This window comes from Xyrauchen texanus, chromosome 8 (assembly GCF_025860055.1).
Source record: "Xyrauchen texanus isolate HMW12.3.18 chromosome 8, RBS_HiC_50CHRs, whole genome shotgun sequence".
Taxonomy (NCBI): Eukaryota; Metazoa; Chordata; class Actinopteri; order Cypriniformes; family Catostomidae; genus Xyrauchen; species Xyrauchen texanus.
The window spans coordinates 42,562,745-42,580,039 of NC_068283.1; the positions used below are offsets into that span (position 1 = coordinate 42,562,745).

Below are 17,295 nucleotides of genomic sequence, written 5' to 3' on the forward strand. Positions count from 1 at the left end.
ACACCGTATGTTTGTTTGGTGTTTTCTTCTCCTCCGGAGCAGAAGATGTGGTGTTCGATCGATATAAATTTTTTTGTTCCAGGCCATTTAGTTTCGCTTAGACCGATTATGTTAATTTTATGTGCAGTCTCAGATGATGAATAATTTCACACTTTCTATATTTTACCACTTTCCACATCAAGATACAATTTGAAATATCAATATAGATAGATACATATAGCAAAGCATTGACATGTGCATATAGTCAGTTACAAGAAAGGAGAAAAATCCAATTCCAAGTTTAGACCAGGGTATTGATTAGCTTTTAAAGTATAAATCCAAAAGGATTCTCTTTGTAAACGTTTTTTGAGTCTATCTCCCCCTCTTGGTGATATTTTAACATGTTCTATCCCAAAGATTTTTAGAGTCTCGCTACTTCCGTGGTTCGCCTCTTTATAATGTAGAGCCATAGGATACTGGTGGTTGCTTGTTCTTATCGCATATTTATACTCTGCTAATCTTTCTTTAAGTTTACGCTTAGTTCTTCCAATATAAAAACAGCCACAAGGACATTCAAGTCTATAGACAACGAATGAGGTATTGCAATGAATAAATGAGTGTATACTGTATTCGCGATTTGATGTCACATCTGTAAAAATATTGGTCTTGACCATATTGCTACAGTGATTACAGTTTCCACACTTATAGTCAACGTTTTTGCCCATATAAACAATGCGACTCTGAATACCTTTTCTACAAAAGTTACATATGAAGTGAATAAACTCTTCACATCTGGTACAAAAACTCAACAGAATTACAATCTGTCAAAGGATGAAAAAGAAGCATTAAAGTGTCTGTCAACTAACAACGAAATCATCATCAAAAGAGCAGATAAAGGAGGAGCAGTGGTAGTGTGGGGCAGAGACCAATATATCACCGAGGCCATGCGTCCAACTGGATAATCGTGAGTACTATCAGCCTTTACCATCTAATCCAATAGAACAAATTAAGAGTGAACTAGAGGAGATGCTTAAACATGCAAAAAGTGAAGACTGGATTTCTAAAAAAGAACATGATTTCCTACAATGTAAATGCCCAAGAATTGCTTCTTTTTACATGCTTCTGAAAATACACAAGAACTTGGAGAACCCACCAGGAAGGCCAATCATAAGTGGCAATGGGTCAGTGACTGAACCGACATCCAAGTTTGTTGATTTCCATATTAAGCAATTTGTAATAGACTTGCCCTCCTTTTTCGAAGACAGCACATTTGTGTTAAATAAGATCAAAGAAATGAAAAATATTGGTACTGCCTTTCTAGTGAGTCATTATATACAAACATTGATCACAAAGAAGGTTTAAAGGCATTGACACATTATTTGGAGAAGAGACCACCAGAACAGATGCCCCCAGCAGAGTTTATCTTGAAACTAACAGAATGGACACTAACTAACAATGTTTTCTCATTCCAAAACAAATTCTTTAAGCAGATAAAAGGTACAGCAATGGGAGCTTGCTTTGCACCAAATTATTTACATTTGTTTATGGGTCTCTGGGAAGAAACATTTGTCAATTCGAGTTTGAATGTATATGTTAATAAGATTGTATGGTGGGGTAGGTATATTGACGACGTTCTTCTTATATGGTCTGGGTCACAGCAAGAGCTGCTACAGTTTCATACATATCTTAATAACACTAATCCCAATTTGAAGCTGAGTCTAGAGTTCTCATTAACAAATATCCATTTCCTAGATCTGGAGATATCAAAAGATGACAAAGGTGAATTGCATACGTCCGTGTTTAGAAAACCCACTGATCGGAATACCATACTGAGGGCAGAAAGCTACCATCCACCTTGGTTAATAGAGAATATCCCTTTTGGCCAATTTCAAAGGATTAAGCGCATATGTGATTCTGAAGACGTGTTTGATAAAAATGCTCAAGACATGGTTCAAAGGTTTAAGAAAAGAGGTTATAAACACAAGACCCTAGATATAGCCTATAATAGAGTTAAAGAAATTAGTAGAGAACAGCTATTGGTTAAAAAAACAGAGGCGACAACAAGAGTCAAACCAAGTTTATTTTGTTACACAATACAGTCGTCAAGCTAATAAGATAAAGCGAATAATCAAGAAGAATTGGGACATAATAAAAAGTGATACCGTTTTGAGAGATGTACTGCCGGAGGTACCTACTATTACCTTTAAACGAGCTCCTACTCTAAAAGATAGTCTTGTGAAAAGCTATATGCCTCCTGTACAGAATAAAACCTGGCTAGGCACAAAAAGAGGTAACTATAAGTGTGGAAACTGTAATCACTGTAGCAATATGGTCAAGACCAATATTTTTACAGATGTGACATCAAATCGCGAATACAGTATACACTCATTTATTAATTGCAATACCTCATTCGTTGTCTATAGACTTGAATGTCCTTGTGGCTGTTTTTATATTGGAAGAACTAAGCGTAAACTTAAAGAAAGATTAGCAGAGCATAAATATGCGATAAGAACAAGCAACCACCAGTATCCTATGGCTCTACATTATAAAGAGGCGAACCACGGAAGTAGCGAGACTCTAAAAATCTTTGGGATAGAACATGTTAAAATATCACCAAGAGGGGGAGATAGACTCAAAAAACGTTTACAAAGAGAATCCTTTTGGATTTATACTTTAAAAGCTAATCAATACCCTGGTCTAAACTTGGAATTTGATTTTTCTCCTTTCTTGTAACTGACTATATGCACATGTCAATGCTTTGCTATATGTATCTATCTATATTGATATTTCAAATTGTATCTTGATGTGGAAAGTGGTAAAATATAGAAAGTGTGAAATTATTCATCATCTGAGACTGCACATATTTTAGAGCATGAAATGAAATATAATATGTTTTACAATGTAATCTTTTTTGTAACTTGTCTTATATAAAGTAACCTCTTGCTATATGTATCTATTTATATTGATATTTTAAACTATCCTGATGCGAAAATGTGACTTGTCTTATCTAAAGTAACTTGTTGTAATTGCTCTCTATCAGGTGATATGTGCAGATGAGCACCTGTGCTTCTAGGTCATGTGACCACATGCAGATATATAGCATGCAGTCTACGGACTGCCATTTTGAATTTGCCCTGAGGAAGGCCAAAGAGGCCGAAACATGTTGGCATATGGTTTTTAATGGATAGCCAAGTTTAAATAAAGGCTTTTTAAACTTATATTCCTTTTGAGTGCCTCAGACTTTGTTTATTAAGGACTCACTTCTCTTGGCTGAATAACTTTAAAAAACGATCTAAAGCTTATAAAAGAAACTGTTTGACTAATTGTAATTACAGACTTGCTTCTCATACTCACATGAGCTGCTCTTGGTAATAATCATTACTGGAAATGAGACGTGCACTAACACATCGTTGTTGTTTCCTGTCAGGTGATATTTATGGGTAACACTTCATGTTTGTGTTCGCTAACATTAGTTACATAAAGTTAACATGAACTAACAATGAACAATACTTTTATGTTCATGTTAACATTAATTCCAACATATAGTAATAATACTGTACATGCACACAATTCAAAGTTATATATGTTAACATTAGTCAATGCATCATGAACTAACAATGAACAATTTATGTGTTTATAAATGAACATTAGATTAATAAATGCTGTATATTTGTTCAGTATTAGTTCATGATATCTAAAGCATTAACTAATGTTAACAAATAGAAACTTATTGTGAATTGTTATCTATTAATATGGAGCATAAGGTCGTGTTATAAGTGCTTTATTACTACATTACTACTACTCTTACGGTTTCTGTTATATCTGTGTATCAGAAACAGGGACACGGCCATTATCATTGTGAACACGGTCATAGACGAACAAGAGATGCCTGAATTCATACAGAAATACAGAAATACAGATAATTTAGAAGACAGAGAACAAAAACAACGCTGGACATTTACTATACTATAATGCTCACATAGGGTGCCAAACTACTGTTAACAAAGAGTTTTTAATGGCACTTGTAATTCCACATTTTATCATTTAATCACCATCATGTTGTTCCAAACCTGTATGACTTTCTTTAGTTGGTGATACACTAAATGTGTTCTCTGTCACTGTCGATGCATCTTCCACCCTCACATTAAAAGTGAATGGTGACTGAGATTTACATTCTGCTCTGCTTCTTTGTTTTGCACATATTTCCCAAATGAATCACTTGCTGGCAGCTTTAAACACAACTGGATCTGTCACTCAAGTGTACAAGCAGATTTCCTGTTTTACAATCAAGTGCTCACTGTGTGAATACTGAAGTATGGACACTAAATGTTTGAGTGTGTTGTTCATTATTACTTCTGGTGGAAATTACATTTGAAAGGCAAAACTCATGAAGAGAAACACAAAATCTGTGGTGTTAACTGATATTTGTGTTTCAGGTTTGTCTGGTTTACACATAATGGTGTTGATTCTCTGTATCACTGCTGCTGGAGCTGCACTTGTGCTCTGTTTAATCTACTTCACATCACAGAAAAAAGGTTTGATCAAGAAGGATTTTCACATGTGCTGTAAATAAAGACCATCTGGAGCTGTAAAAATACAATATAATCAGTTGAATTTAGTCTCTATTTCTCTGTACACAGTGTAACAGTTTTTCCTAAATATTTTATCATGTATAATTGCCTTTTCTCTTGTTTTAGAAATTATTTCACATTAGAAATGACATGTATAATCTTTCAGGGTTCATTGTGAAATATAGTACTGATTATTCTCCGGGACGTCCATTGGTTCTGCCCTGTTTCATTGATCCTCATTTACTGAAGAAAGATCTGAAGGTGGAATGGAGAAGATCAGGAGATAAATCAGATTTAGTTTGTCAGTATCCAGATAATAAGAGTCGACCAGAGGACCAGCAGCAGGATTATCATGATAGAGCTCATTTCTTTACTGACCAGATTCAACATGGAAACTTCTCCCTCCTGTTGAACAATGTGACAGCTGAAGATGAGGGAGAATACAGATGTACCGGATACAGCAAACGGGGTTCTGTGTTTTCAGGCAGCACAACGTTAAACACATGTAAGTCAACAGATAAAACCAAAGATTTATGGTAAATAGTCTTGATAAATGTTCTGGTATAATTTTGTTCTTTTGTTTTATATAATATTATATTTGTGTTTTGTCAAGTGAGTTTGATTAATTTCAGTTATTACGGTCATAAACTCCACTGAGGTGTTTCTACATTAACTAGTCCAATTCTTCAGTCAAAGAACAGTGTGAACATGTATTTGTGCTGCATCACTTGTGCTGTTACAGAGATCTAGATGTGTTATTTATACGAGTGTCTGTATGAGATAAACAGAAATATGTCTCTTATCATCAATGAAGAGGACAGACACGTCAGACTCATACAGTGAAACTGACAAACTGAATATCAACAATGTGTTTGTCAGTTTAATGCAGGATGAACATCATCATATGACTCATATTTAGTGAGGATAACAACATTTATTAAATCTGTTAAATCCAAAGACAAAATGAATTGTGTTTCTAGAACAAATAGTTCAGAAGGGAAAAGGAAGTGTCAGATGTTGCAGTGATTGTGTTCATGGACTCGCAGCTTCACTCTTTTTATCTATAAAGTCAAAAGCCCATAAACCCATTTATTTGACAGTTATTATAAGAACATCTTGAACTGTTGACAGCACTGAAGACTTTGAGAAATCACTGAACTTTCCAGAATCTGCTCAGTGACGGCATTAAATGTCACTATGTTGTTCTGCAGTTCTGTTCACTGCTGTGGACTCACACGACTGAAAACTGTTAATAAGAGAAAACAAACAAACACCTCTTAGTGTTGCTCACTTTCTGAACCTCTAACAAATAAAGAGAGTGTAAAATACCCATCATGCATCTGGATCTGCACCTCTTCAGTCGACTGTAAATTATTAAATACAGATTTCAGAAGATGCCTGAAATATTGAGGAAAATGTTCTTGTCATATTCAAAGTCAGTTTAGTGCTACAAAGACATTCAACTGAAATAATGTCACGAACCCAGCTCCTCCGCTTCCGCGGGCGCGCACGCTTGCGCTCCGCTGGCGTGCTCGCGTCCCGCTCCCTCGCTCCGCCCCCCTGGGCTCGTACGCTCTCTTTCCTCCCACGAGCACTCACGCTCTTGGTGCTGTTGCGAGCTCTCGCTCGTGGGCTATCTCCCTCCTCTGACTCACATGCACGCTCCGGTGGCCAGAACATTATGACCACCGACACTCGTCCCAATCACCACGTCATTGTTTACACTTTCACACACGCGCCTCCAATCTTCCTATCTTCACACATTAGTTACACCTGCCACAGTCCCATCACCTGTCATTGTCTACACCTGCACCTTCGCCTATAAATACCCAGCACTTCCGTTTCACGGGTGTTGGTTATTGTATGTTTAGTTTCCGTACCTTTGCCCCGCTAGTCCGTCTAGTTTTGCCCCTGCTAGTCCCGTCTAGTTTTGCCCCTGCTAGTCCCGTCTAGTTTTGCCCTTCTCGTCACCTCTTAGCTTGCCAACTTGTTATTGTTATCCTGATTCCCCGGCTTTTTGACCTACGCTCACCCTCACCATTCTTCACTGAATTTGCCCTTGTTTTTGTACTTTTGCCTTCACTGTTTTATTGACAATAAAGCAGTTTTTCCCTCATTGTGACTGTCTCTACTTGTGTGGGTGTGTGTCGGGTTACAGAATAACCAACCACACCGAAGACAGTCACAATGCGTCGCGCTGAGGATTCGCGCGGCTCACTAGAGCGGAGGAGCACGTCACATTCAGCGCGAGGAGCTACGGTGTGGAAGCATGAACGCGCGCTCACAGCCCAGGGCCAGCAGGTACGTGCGATTTTTGATTTTTGTCACCCTGCGTCACCTGTGTCTGCCCCTGAGCCCGTTTATGCTTCCCATGCATACTTGAGCGCCGTGAACTCTCCACCCCCGGAGAGGTTTTTTGGCTCTTCGGACGCTGACCAAGGGGTTTTTATGCGAGGCAGCGGTTATGTAACCCATAACCCCGCCCTCGACATTAAGGAGCCAGCGGCCCGACTCTTGGGGTTGCGTCAGGGGAGTCAACCCTTGGAGGTTTTTGTGATGGATTTTTGTGCCCTGGCGTACCAGGTGAATTTTGATGAGGTGGCTCTGAAAGACATTTTTCATTGTGGACTGAATGAGCCAACCTCATCATTAATGCCTGGTGGTCGCTGCTCCCTCAAACTGGCTCAGTATATTGACCTCGCCCTACTGTACGCTGGTTCCTCGTTCACTGTGGGGGAGGCAGACCCTGAACCAGCGCTCCACACCAAGGCCCCCGTCTCGAAGCCGGTCACGGCCCCCGTCTCGAAGCCGGTCACGGCCCCCGTCTCGAAGCCGGTCACGGCCCCCGTCTCGAAGCCGGTCACGGCCCCAGTCCCTAAGCCTGACACGGCCCCAATCCCGAGGCCTGTCACGGTCCCAGCCTCGAAGCCTGGCACAGCCAACGAGCCAGCGCCCATGCCCGCCACGGCCAACGAGCCAGCGCCCATGCCCGCCACGGCCAACGAGCCAGCGCCCATGTCTGCCACGGTCAGCGAGCCAGCGCCTGTAGCCTCGACCGCCCCAGAGCCAGCGCCTGTAGCCTCGACCGTCCCCATGGCCACATCCCCTGTGGGCCGAAGACGTAAGAGAAGGAAGAGGGCCCCTTCTCCCCAGTCTCGTCTTGTGCTCAAGACCGCAGAGGTTCCCCCAGAGTCTTCCACGGCTCTGCCGGGTTCTGCTCCGCCCCCAGAGTCTTCCACGGCTCTGCCGGGTTCTGCTCCGCCCCCAGAGTCTTCCACGGCTCTGCCGGGTTCTGCTCCGCCCCCAGAGTCTTCCACGGCTCTGCCGGGTTCTGCTCCGCCCCCAGAGTCTCCCACGGCTCTGTCGGGTTCTGCTCGCCCCTCTGAGCCCTCCCGGGCTCCTCCTCACGAGCCTCCCAGAGCTCTACCCCTCAAGCCTCTCACGGCTTCGTCTCTCGAGTCTCTCAGGGCTCCATCCCTCGAGTCTTTCATGGCTCCACCCCTCAAGCCTCTCACGGCTTCGCCTCTCGAGTCTCTCATGGCTCCACCCCTCGAGTCTCTCATGGCTTCGTCTCTCGAGTCTCTCATGGCTTCGTCTCTCGAGTCTCTCATGGCTTCGTCTCTCGAGTCTCTCAGGGCTCCTCCTCCCCTCGAGCCTCTCACAGCTTCGCCTCTCGAGTCTCTCAGGGCTCCTCCCCCTCTCAAGCCTCTCAGGGCTTCCCCTCTCGAGTCTTTCATGGCTCCCCCCCTCAAGCCTCTCGAGCCTTCCAGGGCTCGGCCACTAGAGGCTCCTATAGCTCTGCCTCCCGAGCCTCCTACGGCTCCACCTCCTGAGCCTCTCACGGCTCTGCTCCCAAGGACTCCAGAGCTTCCTAGGGCTCCGCCTCTCGAGCCTCTCACGGCTCCACCACCCGAGCCTCCTACGGCTCCGCCTCTCGAGCCTCCTACGGCTCCACCACTCGAGCCTCCTACGGCTCTGCTCCCTAAGACTCCAGGGCCTTCTAGTGATTCGCCTTTCAAGGCGTCACCTCCCTCGGCTCTGCCTCCAGAGCCTACCAGGGCTTCACTCCTGGAGCCTTCTACGGCGCCACCTCCCACGGTGTCACCTCCCTCGGCTCTGCCTCCAGAGCCTACCAGGGCTTCACTCCTGGAGCCTTCTACGGCGCCATCTCCCACGGCGTCACCTCCCTCGGCTCTGCCTCCAGAGCCTTCCAGGGCTTCACCTCTGGAGCCTCCTACGGCGCCACCTCCATGGGCTCCACTTCCAGAGCCTTCCAGGCCTTCGCCCCTCAAGCCTCCTTCGGCTCCACTCCCAGAGCCTTCCAGGCCTTCGCCCCTAAAGCCTCCTTCGGCTCCACTTCCAGAGCCTTCCAGGCCTTCGCCCCTAAAGCCTCCTTCGGCTCCGCCTCCAGAGCCTTCCGGGACTCCGCCTTTAGAGGCTTCTACGGCGCCACCTCCCTCGGCGCTGCCTCCAGAGCCCACCAGGGCCTCGCCCCTGGGGCCTCCTGCGACTCCACCTCCCTCAGCTCCGTCTCCTGAACCTTCCTTGGCTCCGCCTCCGGAGCCCCCCGAGCCTCCCTCGGCGCCGCCTCTTCAGTCTCTCAATACCCCGCCTGCCGAGTCTCTCACGGCTCCGCCTTCCAAGGCTCCGTCTCCCAAGACCTCCACGACTCCGCCTTTCACGGCTCCGCCCCCTGTGACCGTTCCTCTTCCTGCCCCCCGGCCTCTTCCCTGGCCTCCTGACCTTGTCTGGTGGCCTCCTGACCCTCTACCTGTCCTGTGGCCTCTTCCCTGGCCTTCGGACCCTATTCCTGTCCGGTGGTCACCTTCCAGACCCCCGGACCCAGTCCCTGTCCTCCAGTCGCCTTCCAGGCCCCCTGACCTAGTCTCTGCCCTATGGCTGCCCCCTAGACCTCCCGACCACCCGCCTGTCCACTATGTTCCCCCTGACCTTGCCTTATACTGCCCATTGACCCCGATGGACTGTTTCATTTTCCCTTTATGCCTTCTGTCCCCATATGGTTTGTGTGTTTCTGTTCCCCCGCGAGCTCACACGCTCGTTCTGTTCCCCCGCGAGCTCACACGCTCGTTCTGTTCCCCCGCGAGCTCACAAGCTCGTTCTGCCCCCCGCGAGCTCACAAGCTCGTTCTGCCCCCCGCGAGCTCACAAGCTCGTTCTGCCCCCCGCGAGCTCACAAGCTCGTTCTGCCCCCCGCGAGCTCACACGCTCGTTCTGTTCCCCTCGAGCTCACACGCTCGTTCTGTCCCCTCGAGCTCACACGCTCGTTCTGTCCCCTCGAGCTCACACGCTCGTTCTGTCCCCTCGGGCTCACACGCTCGTTCTGTCCCCCGCGAGATCACACTCTCGTTCTGTCCCCCGCGAGCTCACAGACTCGTTCTGTCCCCCGCGAGCTCACAGACTCGTTCTGTCCCCCGCGAGCTCACACTCTCGTTCTGTTCCCCGCGAGCTCACACGCTCGTTCTGTTCCCCACGAGCTCACGCTCGTTCTGTCCCCTCGCGCTCCTCGCAGCCGAGCGCGGCCGTCAGGAGCCGTCCTATTCAGAGGGGGGAGTACTGTCACGAACCCAGCTCCTCCGCCTCCGCGGGCGCGCACGCTTGCGCTCCGCTGGCGTGCTCGCGTCCCGCTCCCTCGCTCCGCCCCCCTGGGCTCGTACGCTCTCTTTCCTCCCACGAGCACTCACGCTCTTGGTGCTGTTGCGAGCTCTCGCTCGTGGGCTATCTCCCTCCTCTGACTCACATGCACGCTCCGGTGGCCAGAACATTATGACCACCGACACTCGTCCCAATCACCACGTCATTGTTTACACTTTCACACACGCGCCTCCAATCTTCCTATCTTCACACATTAGTTACACCTGCCACAGTCCCATCACCTGTCATTGTCTACACCTGCACCTTCGCCTATAAATACCCAGCACTTCCGTTTCACGGGTGTTGGTTATTGTATGTTTAGTTTCCCGTACCTTTGCCCCGCTAGTCCCGTCTAGTTTTGCCCCTGCTAGTCCCGTCTAGTTTTGCCCCTGCTAGTCCCGTCTAGTTTTGCCCCTTCTCGTCACCTCTTAGCTTGCCAACTTGTTATTGTTATCCTGATTCCCCGGCTTTTTGACCTACGCTCACCCTCACCATTCTTCACTGAATTTGCCCTTGTTTTTGTACTTTTGCCTTCACTGTTTTATTGACAATAAAGCAGTTTTTCCCTCATTGTGACTGTCTCTACTTGTGTGGGTGTGTGTCGGGTTACAAATAATAAATAAACATACTTTATTGAGTTTGTGTTTGATCTCTTAACACAGTTCTGCATGTTAATCTTGTGTTTTTCCTCAAATATTTTATGTACAAAACATTCTTCACTTTATTTGCCTGTAAACAAAAACATTTTATTTCACAATTTAAATCATTTGTTTTTTCAGTTTTCAAGGTGGTGGTTGAACACACTTGTGACCTGGTTGTTCCTCTGGGAGGTTCAGTGGTTTTGCCCTGTTTAGCTGTCGAACCCTTACCAATGGAGGATCTGAAGGTGGAATGGAGAAGATCAGGAGATAAATCAGATTTAGTTTGTCAGTATCCAGATAATAAGAGTCGACCAGAGGACCAGCAGCAGGATTATCATGATAGAGCTCATTTCTTTACTGACCAGATTCAACATGGAAACTTCTCCCTCCTGTTGAACAATGTGACAGCTGAAGATGAGGGACAATATGAATGTAAAGTTTTCAGTGGGCAGAGATATCTGTTTTCAGTCAGCACACTTTTGGTACCGAGACTACTTGGTAAGTCAACAATATGAAAAATACTTTTGTATCCTCAATCAACACAATAGTTTGATTTAGTTTTCTATAATATTGCAGAATATTTTCCCCAATTCCCCAAAGAAACATTTCCAGAAACCCGTAACACATTTAAAAAGAAGTTCAAACTCAATAAAAATGTGTTTTTATCTAATTCAAACTGATTCAATGTAAATTACAGGTTAATGTCAATTACACAGAAAATAATTTAGACTCGTCTCTCAGTTATAAACTCGAAATGGAAGAAACAAGGCAAATTAAAGTCCATAAATATAAATTAAAATACACAGTTTTGAAATTATAGGCACAAGTTAGCTTGAGACTGCTGTGTTTGCATGATATGGACAAGTGAAAAACCCTCTTTAGCACCTGCCCTGTTTACTTACATGTCAAGTGTCTTACTGTAAATGCAATTTGTGCTGTTTAAAAAATAATAATAAATAAAAATAAAGAGCTACAAATCAAGATTATTTTCTGTGGTAATTGATATTATCAATATAATGGAGAGCTGGAATATTTCTAATGGATCACAAAGCATCAAAAACACAATTAAACACTATGAGATTTATTTTTATTAAGTTTTTCAGACCAAACTCGAAATATTTACATCTACGAGTGCATAGAAGAAATACATTTATATCAGTGTATCAAATACAGGAATAAGAGTAATGTTGTGTTGTAATGTGAATTTACATTTATTCTGAATCAGTCTTGTGTGTCCGGTCAGATAATCTCATCTATATCACAGATCATGTGACAGAACTGCAGTTAATGTTCAGACAGACATGAGGAGCTTCTGTGTGTCTTTATCAACTTCAGACAAGTTCATGTTCTCACAATCCACTTCCATTAGCTGGAGAAATTCTTCTGCTTCTTTTATAGAGAAGAACATGATCATCTAAAGTAGCAAAGATCTCATCAGACACAAATATTCCTGTTGGCCTTCCTCTCCCTCCTCTTCCTCATCCACATTCATGTACTTGTACTCTTCCTCTAATTTGATGCTTTGAGCTCTCTGTAGATCTGTTTCCTGACTCATACCTCAAAACACCACAGTCATCAAATTCTAGCCCAAATAATATGTTGGGAAATGAAAATAAATGTTCTCGACTCGTCCATTCCTACTAAATGAGTTCAAACCCATGTTAAAGAGATGAGCACCTCATGTGGTGACTTGCAGGCTGAGATGAACTTAATAATAAATAACCAATAAAGAAATCAGAAACACTTTTCTTAAAATGAGACTCCAATGCTGTCAACACCAAACAGTTTATTCAGTGATGATGTTAGTGAATATGAGATGTGAAGATTTCAATGGTTCTGTAGGTAAATACATTGTTGTCTTTATAAATCTCACAGTGTGTGATGAGAGATTATATATCTGTGTATTTGAAGTGAAATTAATAATCAAGAGTTTGATTTTATTTGAAGAGGTTTGTATAGTTGAGTTTGAACAACTAAACATGAGCTCTGCTAGTGTAAAATACCCATGATGCATCTGGATGATCGGCGATTTTACTGATAATCACAACAGAGGAAGATTTTATTCATATTATTAAAGGCTGTAATCAAGTAATTTATTTCTTTTAAACTCTATTCTAGATTCAGTCCTCCGTCTTCATGTGTTTCTGGTCTTCTGTCCAAATATCATCATGTTTTGTGCTTTTGTCCTCTGGGGTGTTTCTGAAGGTGAGTGTTTCTAATCATTTAATCGCTGTATTTATTCATTTCACATCTCTGTTCGTTATTTAACAAGTTATCAGAAGCTTTTTATAAAGTTGTGTAATTTCATACTAGTTCTTTTGAAGACTTTTGTATTTGTCATTTTCATGATGAATGTGTGTTTGTGTTTCAGGATCTGTGAACGAGACAGTCTTGTGTTGTGTTCTTTATTTACTGAGACCTCTAATGTTGCTCTGGGCCGCTCCAGATATTAAAGTCTTCACAGGTTTGATTCATTTCTGATGATTGAGTTTATTAAAGGAGATCAAATATCAATCATAATATCAACATGTTCAGACTTCACATCATCACTCTGTTAATCATTTATTTCATAATATTGTCACTGTTGTTTTGCATTTCTGTGTTTTTATGATAATGTGTAACGATTGTGTTTCTTCTTTTTTTACAGGGAAAATTTACAGATTTATTAATAGTTGGAGTTGTGATTCAGAATATTTTATATTCTCAACTGTTGTTTATTCAGGTAAACACATTTAAGTGTCACTCAACAGAGTTTATCATGAACACAATAATGCAGATGATCATCGTTAGTTTTCTAGTAAACTCGACGTGTTTCTCTGTTGCTCGTGATGTTTCTTCACTCATCTTAGTCACTTCATCAGTTGTTGAACTGATGCTGGAGATTCGACGGCATCTTCATCACACACAATCACGTCACACGATCTGTTCATTGTTTGGGAGATCACAGATTGGGGTGAAACTGTCGTGTCTGTGTTGTGATTTCTGCTCGTACAGCAGCTGATTGGTTTGATGATGTTCACATTATATTATATTCGTCCCGGGATGTGTGTGTGTTGTAGTTCTGGTACTCCAGCTGCACGGGGAATGACAGTGTTTTGTTTGTTCTGCTGTCTCTCTTTATTCATCAGTGTGCTGTCTCTGTGGGACGTTATTGTGATTTTAATATAAGCCGGTGTGGTAATCCTCAGGCCATCAGATCTCACTGCTCCTGTCTTATATTCCTCTAGTCTCATCTTCCTCTGTTCAGTGATGAAGACTTCTGGTGACCTGTAGTTTGTGTGACAGCAGATGATGGGAGTCAAACAGCTGGTTGTCCATTAGATCTTCCCTTCTGGACCTGATGTACATATTTATGTTGTTGGTGTTTTATAAACAGTCTCTTCAGGGTTTTTAATCTTCAGGATTCATCCACATATCTGAACCGATGTTGCTGTTTTAACATCTGCTGAATGACCTCATTGAACAGAAGTTTAGAGCTCACAGATGCAACATATCAAATGCTCTGAAGTTTATTGTTGAATCGATGCACAGCCGACAGAAACATGATGTGCACTGATTGTCATGACAACGGCAAAGTGTAAGATGGCTTTATTACACCAGCATGTTTTAGTGTGACTTAATGCATCTTTACACAGAATTTGAAAGTGTCACAAAGTTTCTTAAACTCGTCAGTGTACAAACAGCATCATTTAAAGCTCTTAAACTCGGCACATGCACTCGTCCGCTGTTCATTATTATCCACAAACACTTTGATGAAACTCTTCTGGTCAGTTTTGTCTGTTTCTTCTTGTGTTTGTGCAGAATTGCAGTTGATTGTTTCGTTTTTAAGAGGTCATGAAAGACATTTAATTTAGGTGGCATGAGTGTCGACACATCAACAGGAATCACGGGTGAATATTTTACAATTAGTTGAAATGTTGTTGCTCTGCAGAGTTTTGTTGTAACTGGGAAAGTGCAGATAATGTCACAGTTTATTAGTGGTGTTTGCCAAAGGCAAGGCATCACTATTGTTCTCTTGCATACTTATTATTCATCTTCTTCTTCTTATTATTATTATTATTCCACACAAAGTTTGAGAGGCGTCAAATCGTGCGGCTCATTGAGGAGAGGTGTGCTGTATCTTTTCTAAGTGATCGGGTGTACGATGTTCGCACAGCGGACGAAAAAGCGGCCAAAAAAGTCCCATTGACTTAACATTGCGGAATGTTCAGAAATTTAAATCCCAACTGACGTTTTCACACACACAGACAAAAAGGGCCTGACAGCCCTGCGTCTCTCCCTCTCTCTCTCCCTCTATATTATCAAGCAGCCAATAAGTAATGACCTAAAATCTTCATAGCCACACCCTAAAACATGCTAAAAACGTGCTAGCAACATGTTAACACATGGTGGCATCATGCTAACACATGTTAGCATCGCCTAGCGAAGTGCTAAAACATGCTAAAAACATGCTAGCATTATGCTAACACATTTTAGCATCGCCTAGCGAAGTGCTAAAACATGCTAAAAACGTGCTAGCATCATGCTAACAAATGCTAGCATCGCCTAGCGAGGTCTTAAAACATGCTAAAAATTTGTTAGCATCATGCTAACACACGTTAGCATTGCCTAACCAAGTGTTAAAACATGCTAAAATTGTGATAGCATCATACAAACACATGCTAGCATCGCCTAGCAAAGTTCTAAAACATGCTAATAACGTGCTAGCATCATGCTAACACATGCTAGCATCGCCTAGCGAGGTCTTAAAACATGCTAAAAACATGCTAGCATCATGCTAAAACACGTTAGCATTGCCTAACCCAGTGCTAAAACATGCTAAATTGTGTTAGCATTATGCTAACACATGCTAGCATCGCCTAGCGAAGTGCTAAAACATGCTAAAAACGTGCTAACATCATGCTAACACATGTTAGCAACTCCTAGCGAAGTGTTAAAACATTCTAAAAACTTGCTAGCATCATGCTAACACATGCTAGCATCGCCTAGCGAGGTCTTAAAACATGCTAAAAATGTGCTAGCATCATGTTAACACACGTTAGCTTTACCTAACCCAGTGCTAAAACATGCTAAATTGTGCTAGCATCATGCTAACACAAACATAACACCTACATGCCACCATCATGAAAAACACATGCTAGCAACATTCTATGACCATTATTTTAATGCTTAGCAACAAGTTAGAAAATTCTATTTGACGAGTTTTGCTACGGCAAGCACCACTCACATTTTCTTCAGGAAATGTACCTATCTAGTTGTTCTTGTTCTTGTGTGTATTTGTGCTTGTTCAGTGAACTCTTCTGTCCTGTTGAATGTGTTGAAGATGAATCTGGATGTGTTGAACTTCTGTTGCAGTATATTGATGGTGAAGTGGAAATATTCAGTCAGAAGTTGTGTCTGAACTCTGTTATTCATGAGCGGGAAAGTAAAGATGGACTTGAGATCTTGAACAACAGAGAAACTAAAATAACTCGACTACATTCTTATATGAGTCTTCACAGATAATTCACATTAACAGCTGAATGAATATTGTGTCTGTCACAGATTAATACCACTAAAACAACATCATGACACCTTTAATGTGTAATGTTCAATGATTAATATATAATGTATCATGACAGATCCATCATGTGTCCAGCTGAATCTCTGTGTGTTTATAGTGAGGATCATTTATGATCACTGCATAGAAAAACATTTAAATGCTCCAGAGATCTTAAAACAACCCCTAACTTACTTCTCAACATGTTCTTTGGCATGTCAGGTGTATTATAAACAGGTCAAAGGTCACGGGGTCAGTGTCAGTCTGTGATCTGATGAAGTTAGAGAGACTGTCTGTGTATTCAGCAAACTAAACATGTGTTAAATTATAAGTGTTTTATTATTATTATGTGTGTTTATATTGGACTGTGTCTTGTTTTTCTCTTCTTCCAGTTCTGTTTAAATCTGCTTTGGACAAAGGTTTGAGTTACGCAGGATTTGAAGGAGTCGTGATAATTGTTCTCTTTGTGATAGTGCTGCTGTTGAGCCTCTTCTATTTCATTTCCAGTAAGTATATCTCTGAGATTCTTCCATCATGTTCCAGTGACACGTATGTGCTGTGAAATACAGTCGTGTTTTATCACATAATCAACAATAACATCAGATTCATGGATTCACTGAAGCATTTGTGTTATAAAACTCTCAGTATTACACGACATTCACTGAGATCTGTTCAGTGTTTCTTCATCATGCAGTTATAAAACTTATATTTAATAAAGCGATTGATGCTCTTATTAAATAACATGAGTTTCATATTTATATTAAGGAATATAAACATTGAATATGCCAGATCTATTTCTTTAATTTAAGTAGTTAAACAGTTTCAGTTTGAGCGAGTGAACTGGTTATTTTACACGTCATTTATTAATAACTGTATAAAACATGAATGAATGAAATTAATGTTGTGAATATATT

The 17,295-nt window shown here is 42.4% G+C and overlaps 1 protein-coding gene and 1 long non-coding RNA gene across 3 annotated transcripts in view; one reads left to right on the top strand and one right to left on the bottom strand.

The window, feature by feature from the left end:
- Positions 1-17,295, top strand: part of LOC127647215 (uncharacterized) — a 49,639-nt gene that overhangs the window by 12,616 nt on the left and 19,728 nt on the right. For both annotated transcript variants that reach the window (XM_052131346.1, XM_052131345.1), the window contains exons 4-10: positions 4,416-4,514; positions 4,717-5,055; positions 10,981-11,340; positions 12,961-13,047; positions 13,214-13,306; positions 13,490-13,564; positions 16,774-16,887. In XM_052131346.1, coding sequence (XP_051987306.1) covers positions 4,416-4,514; positions 4,717-5,055; positions 10,981-11,340; positions 12,961-13,047; positions 13,214-13,306; positions 13,490-13,564; positions 16,774-16,887 — 1,167 coding nt within the window. The remainder of the gene's footprint in view (positions 1-4,415; positions 4,515-4,716; positions 5,056-10,980; positions 11,341-12,960; positions 13,048-13,213; positions 13,307-13,489; positions 13,565-16,773; positions 16,888-17,295) is intronic.
- On the bottom strand, positions 5,479-6,102 carry LOC127647240 (uncharacterized). The gene is made up of 3 exons (XR_007971027.1): positions 6,033-6,102; positions 5,880-5,948; positions 5,479-5,796 (listed from the first exon to the last, which is right to left on the bottom strand). It is a non-coding gene; the product is annotated as an uncharacterized LOC127647240 (long non-coding RNA).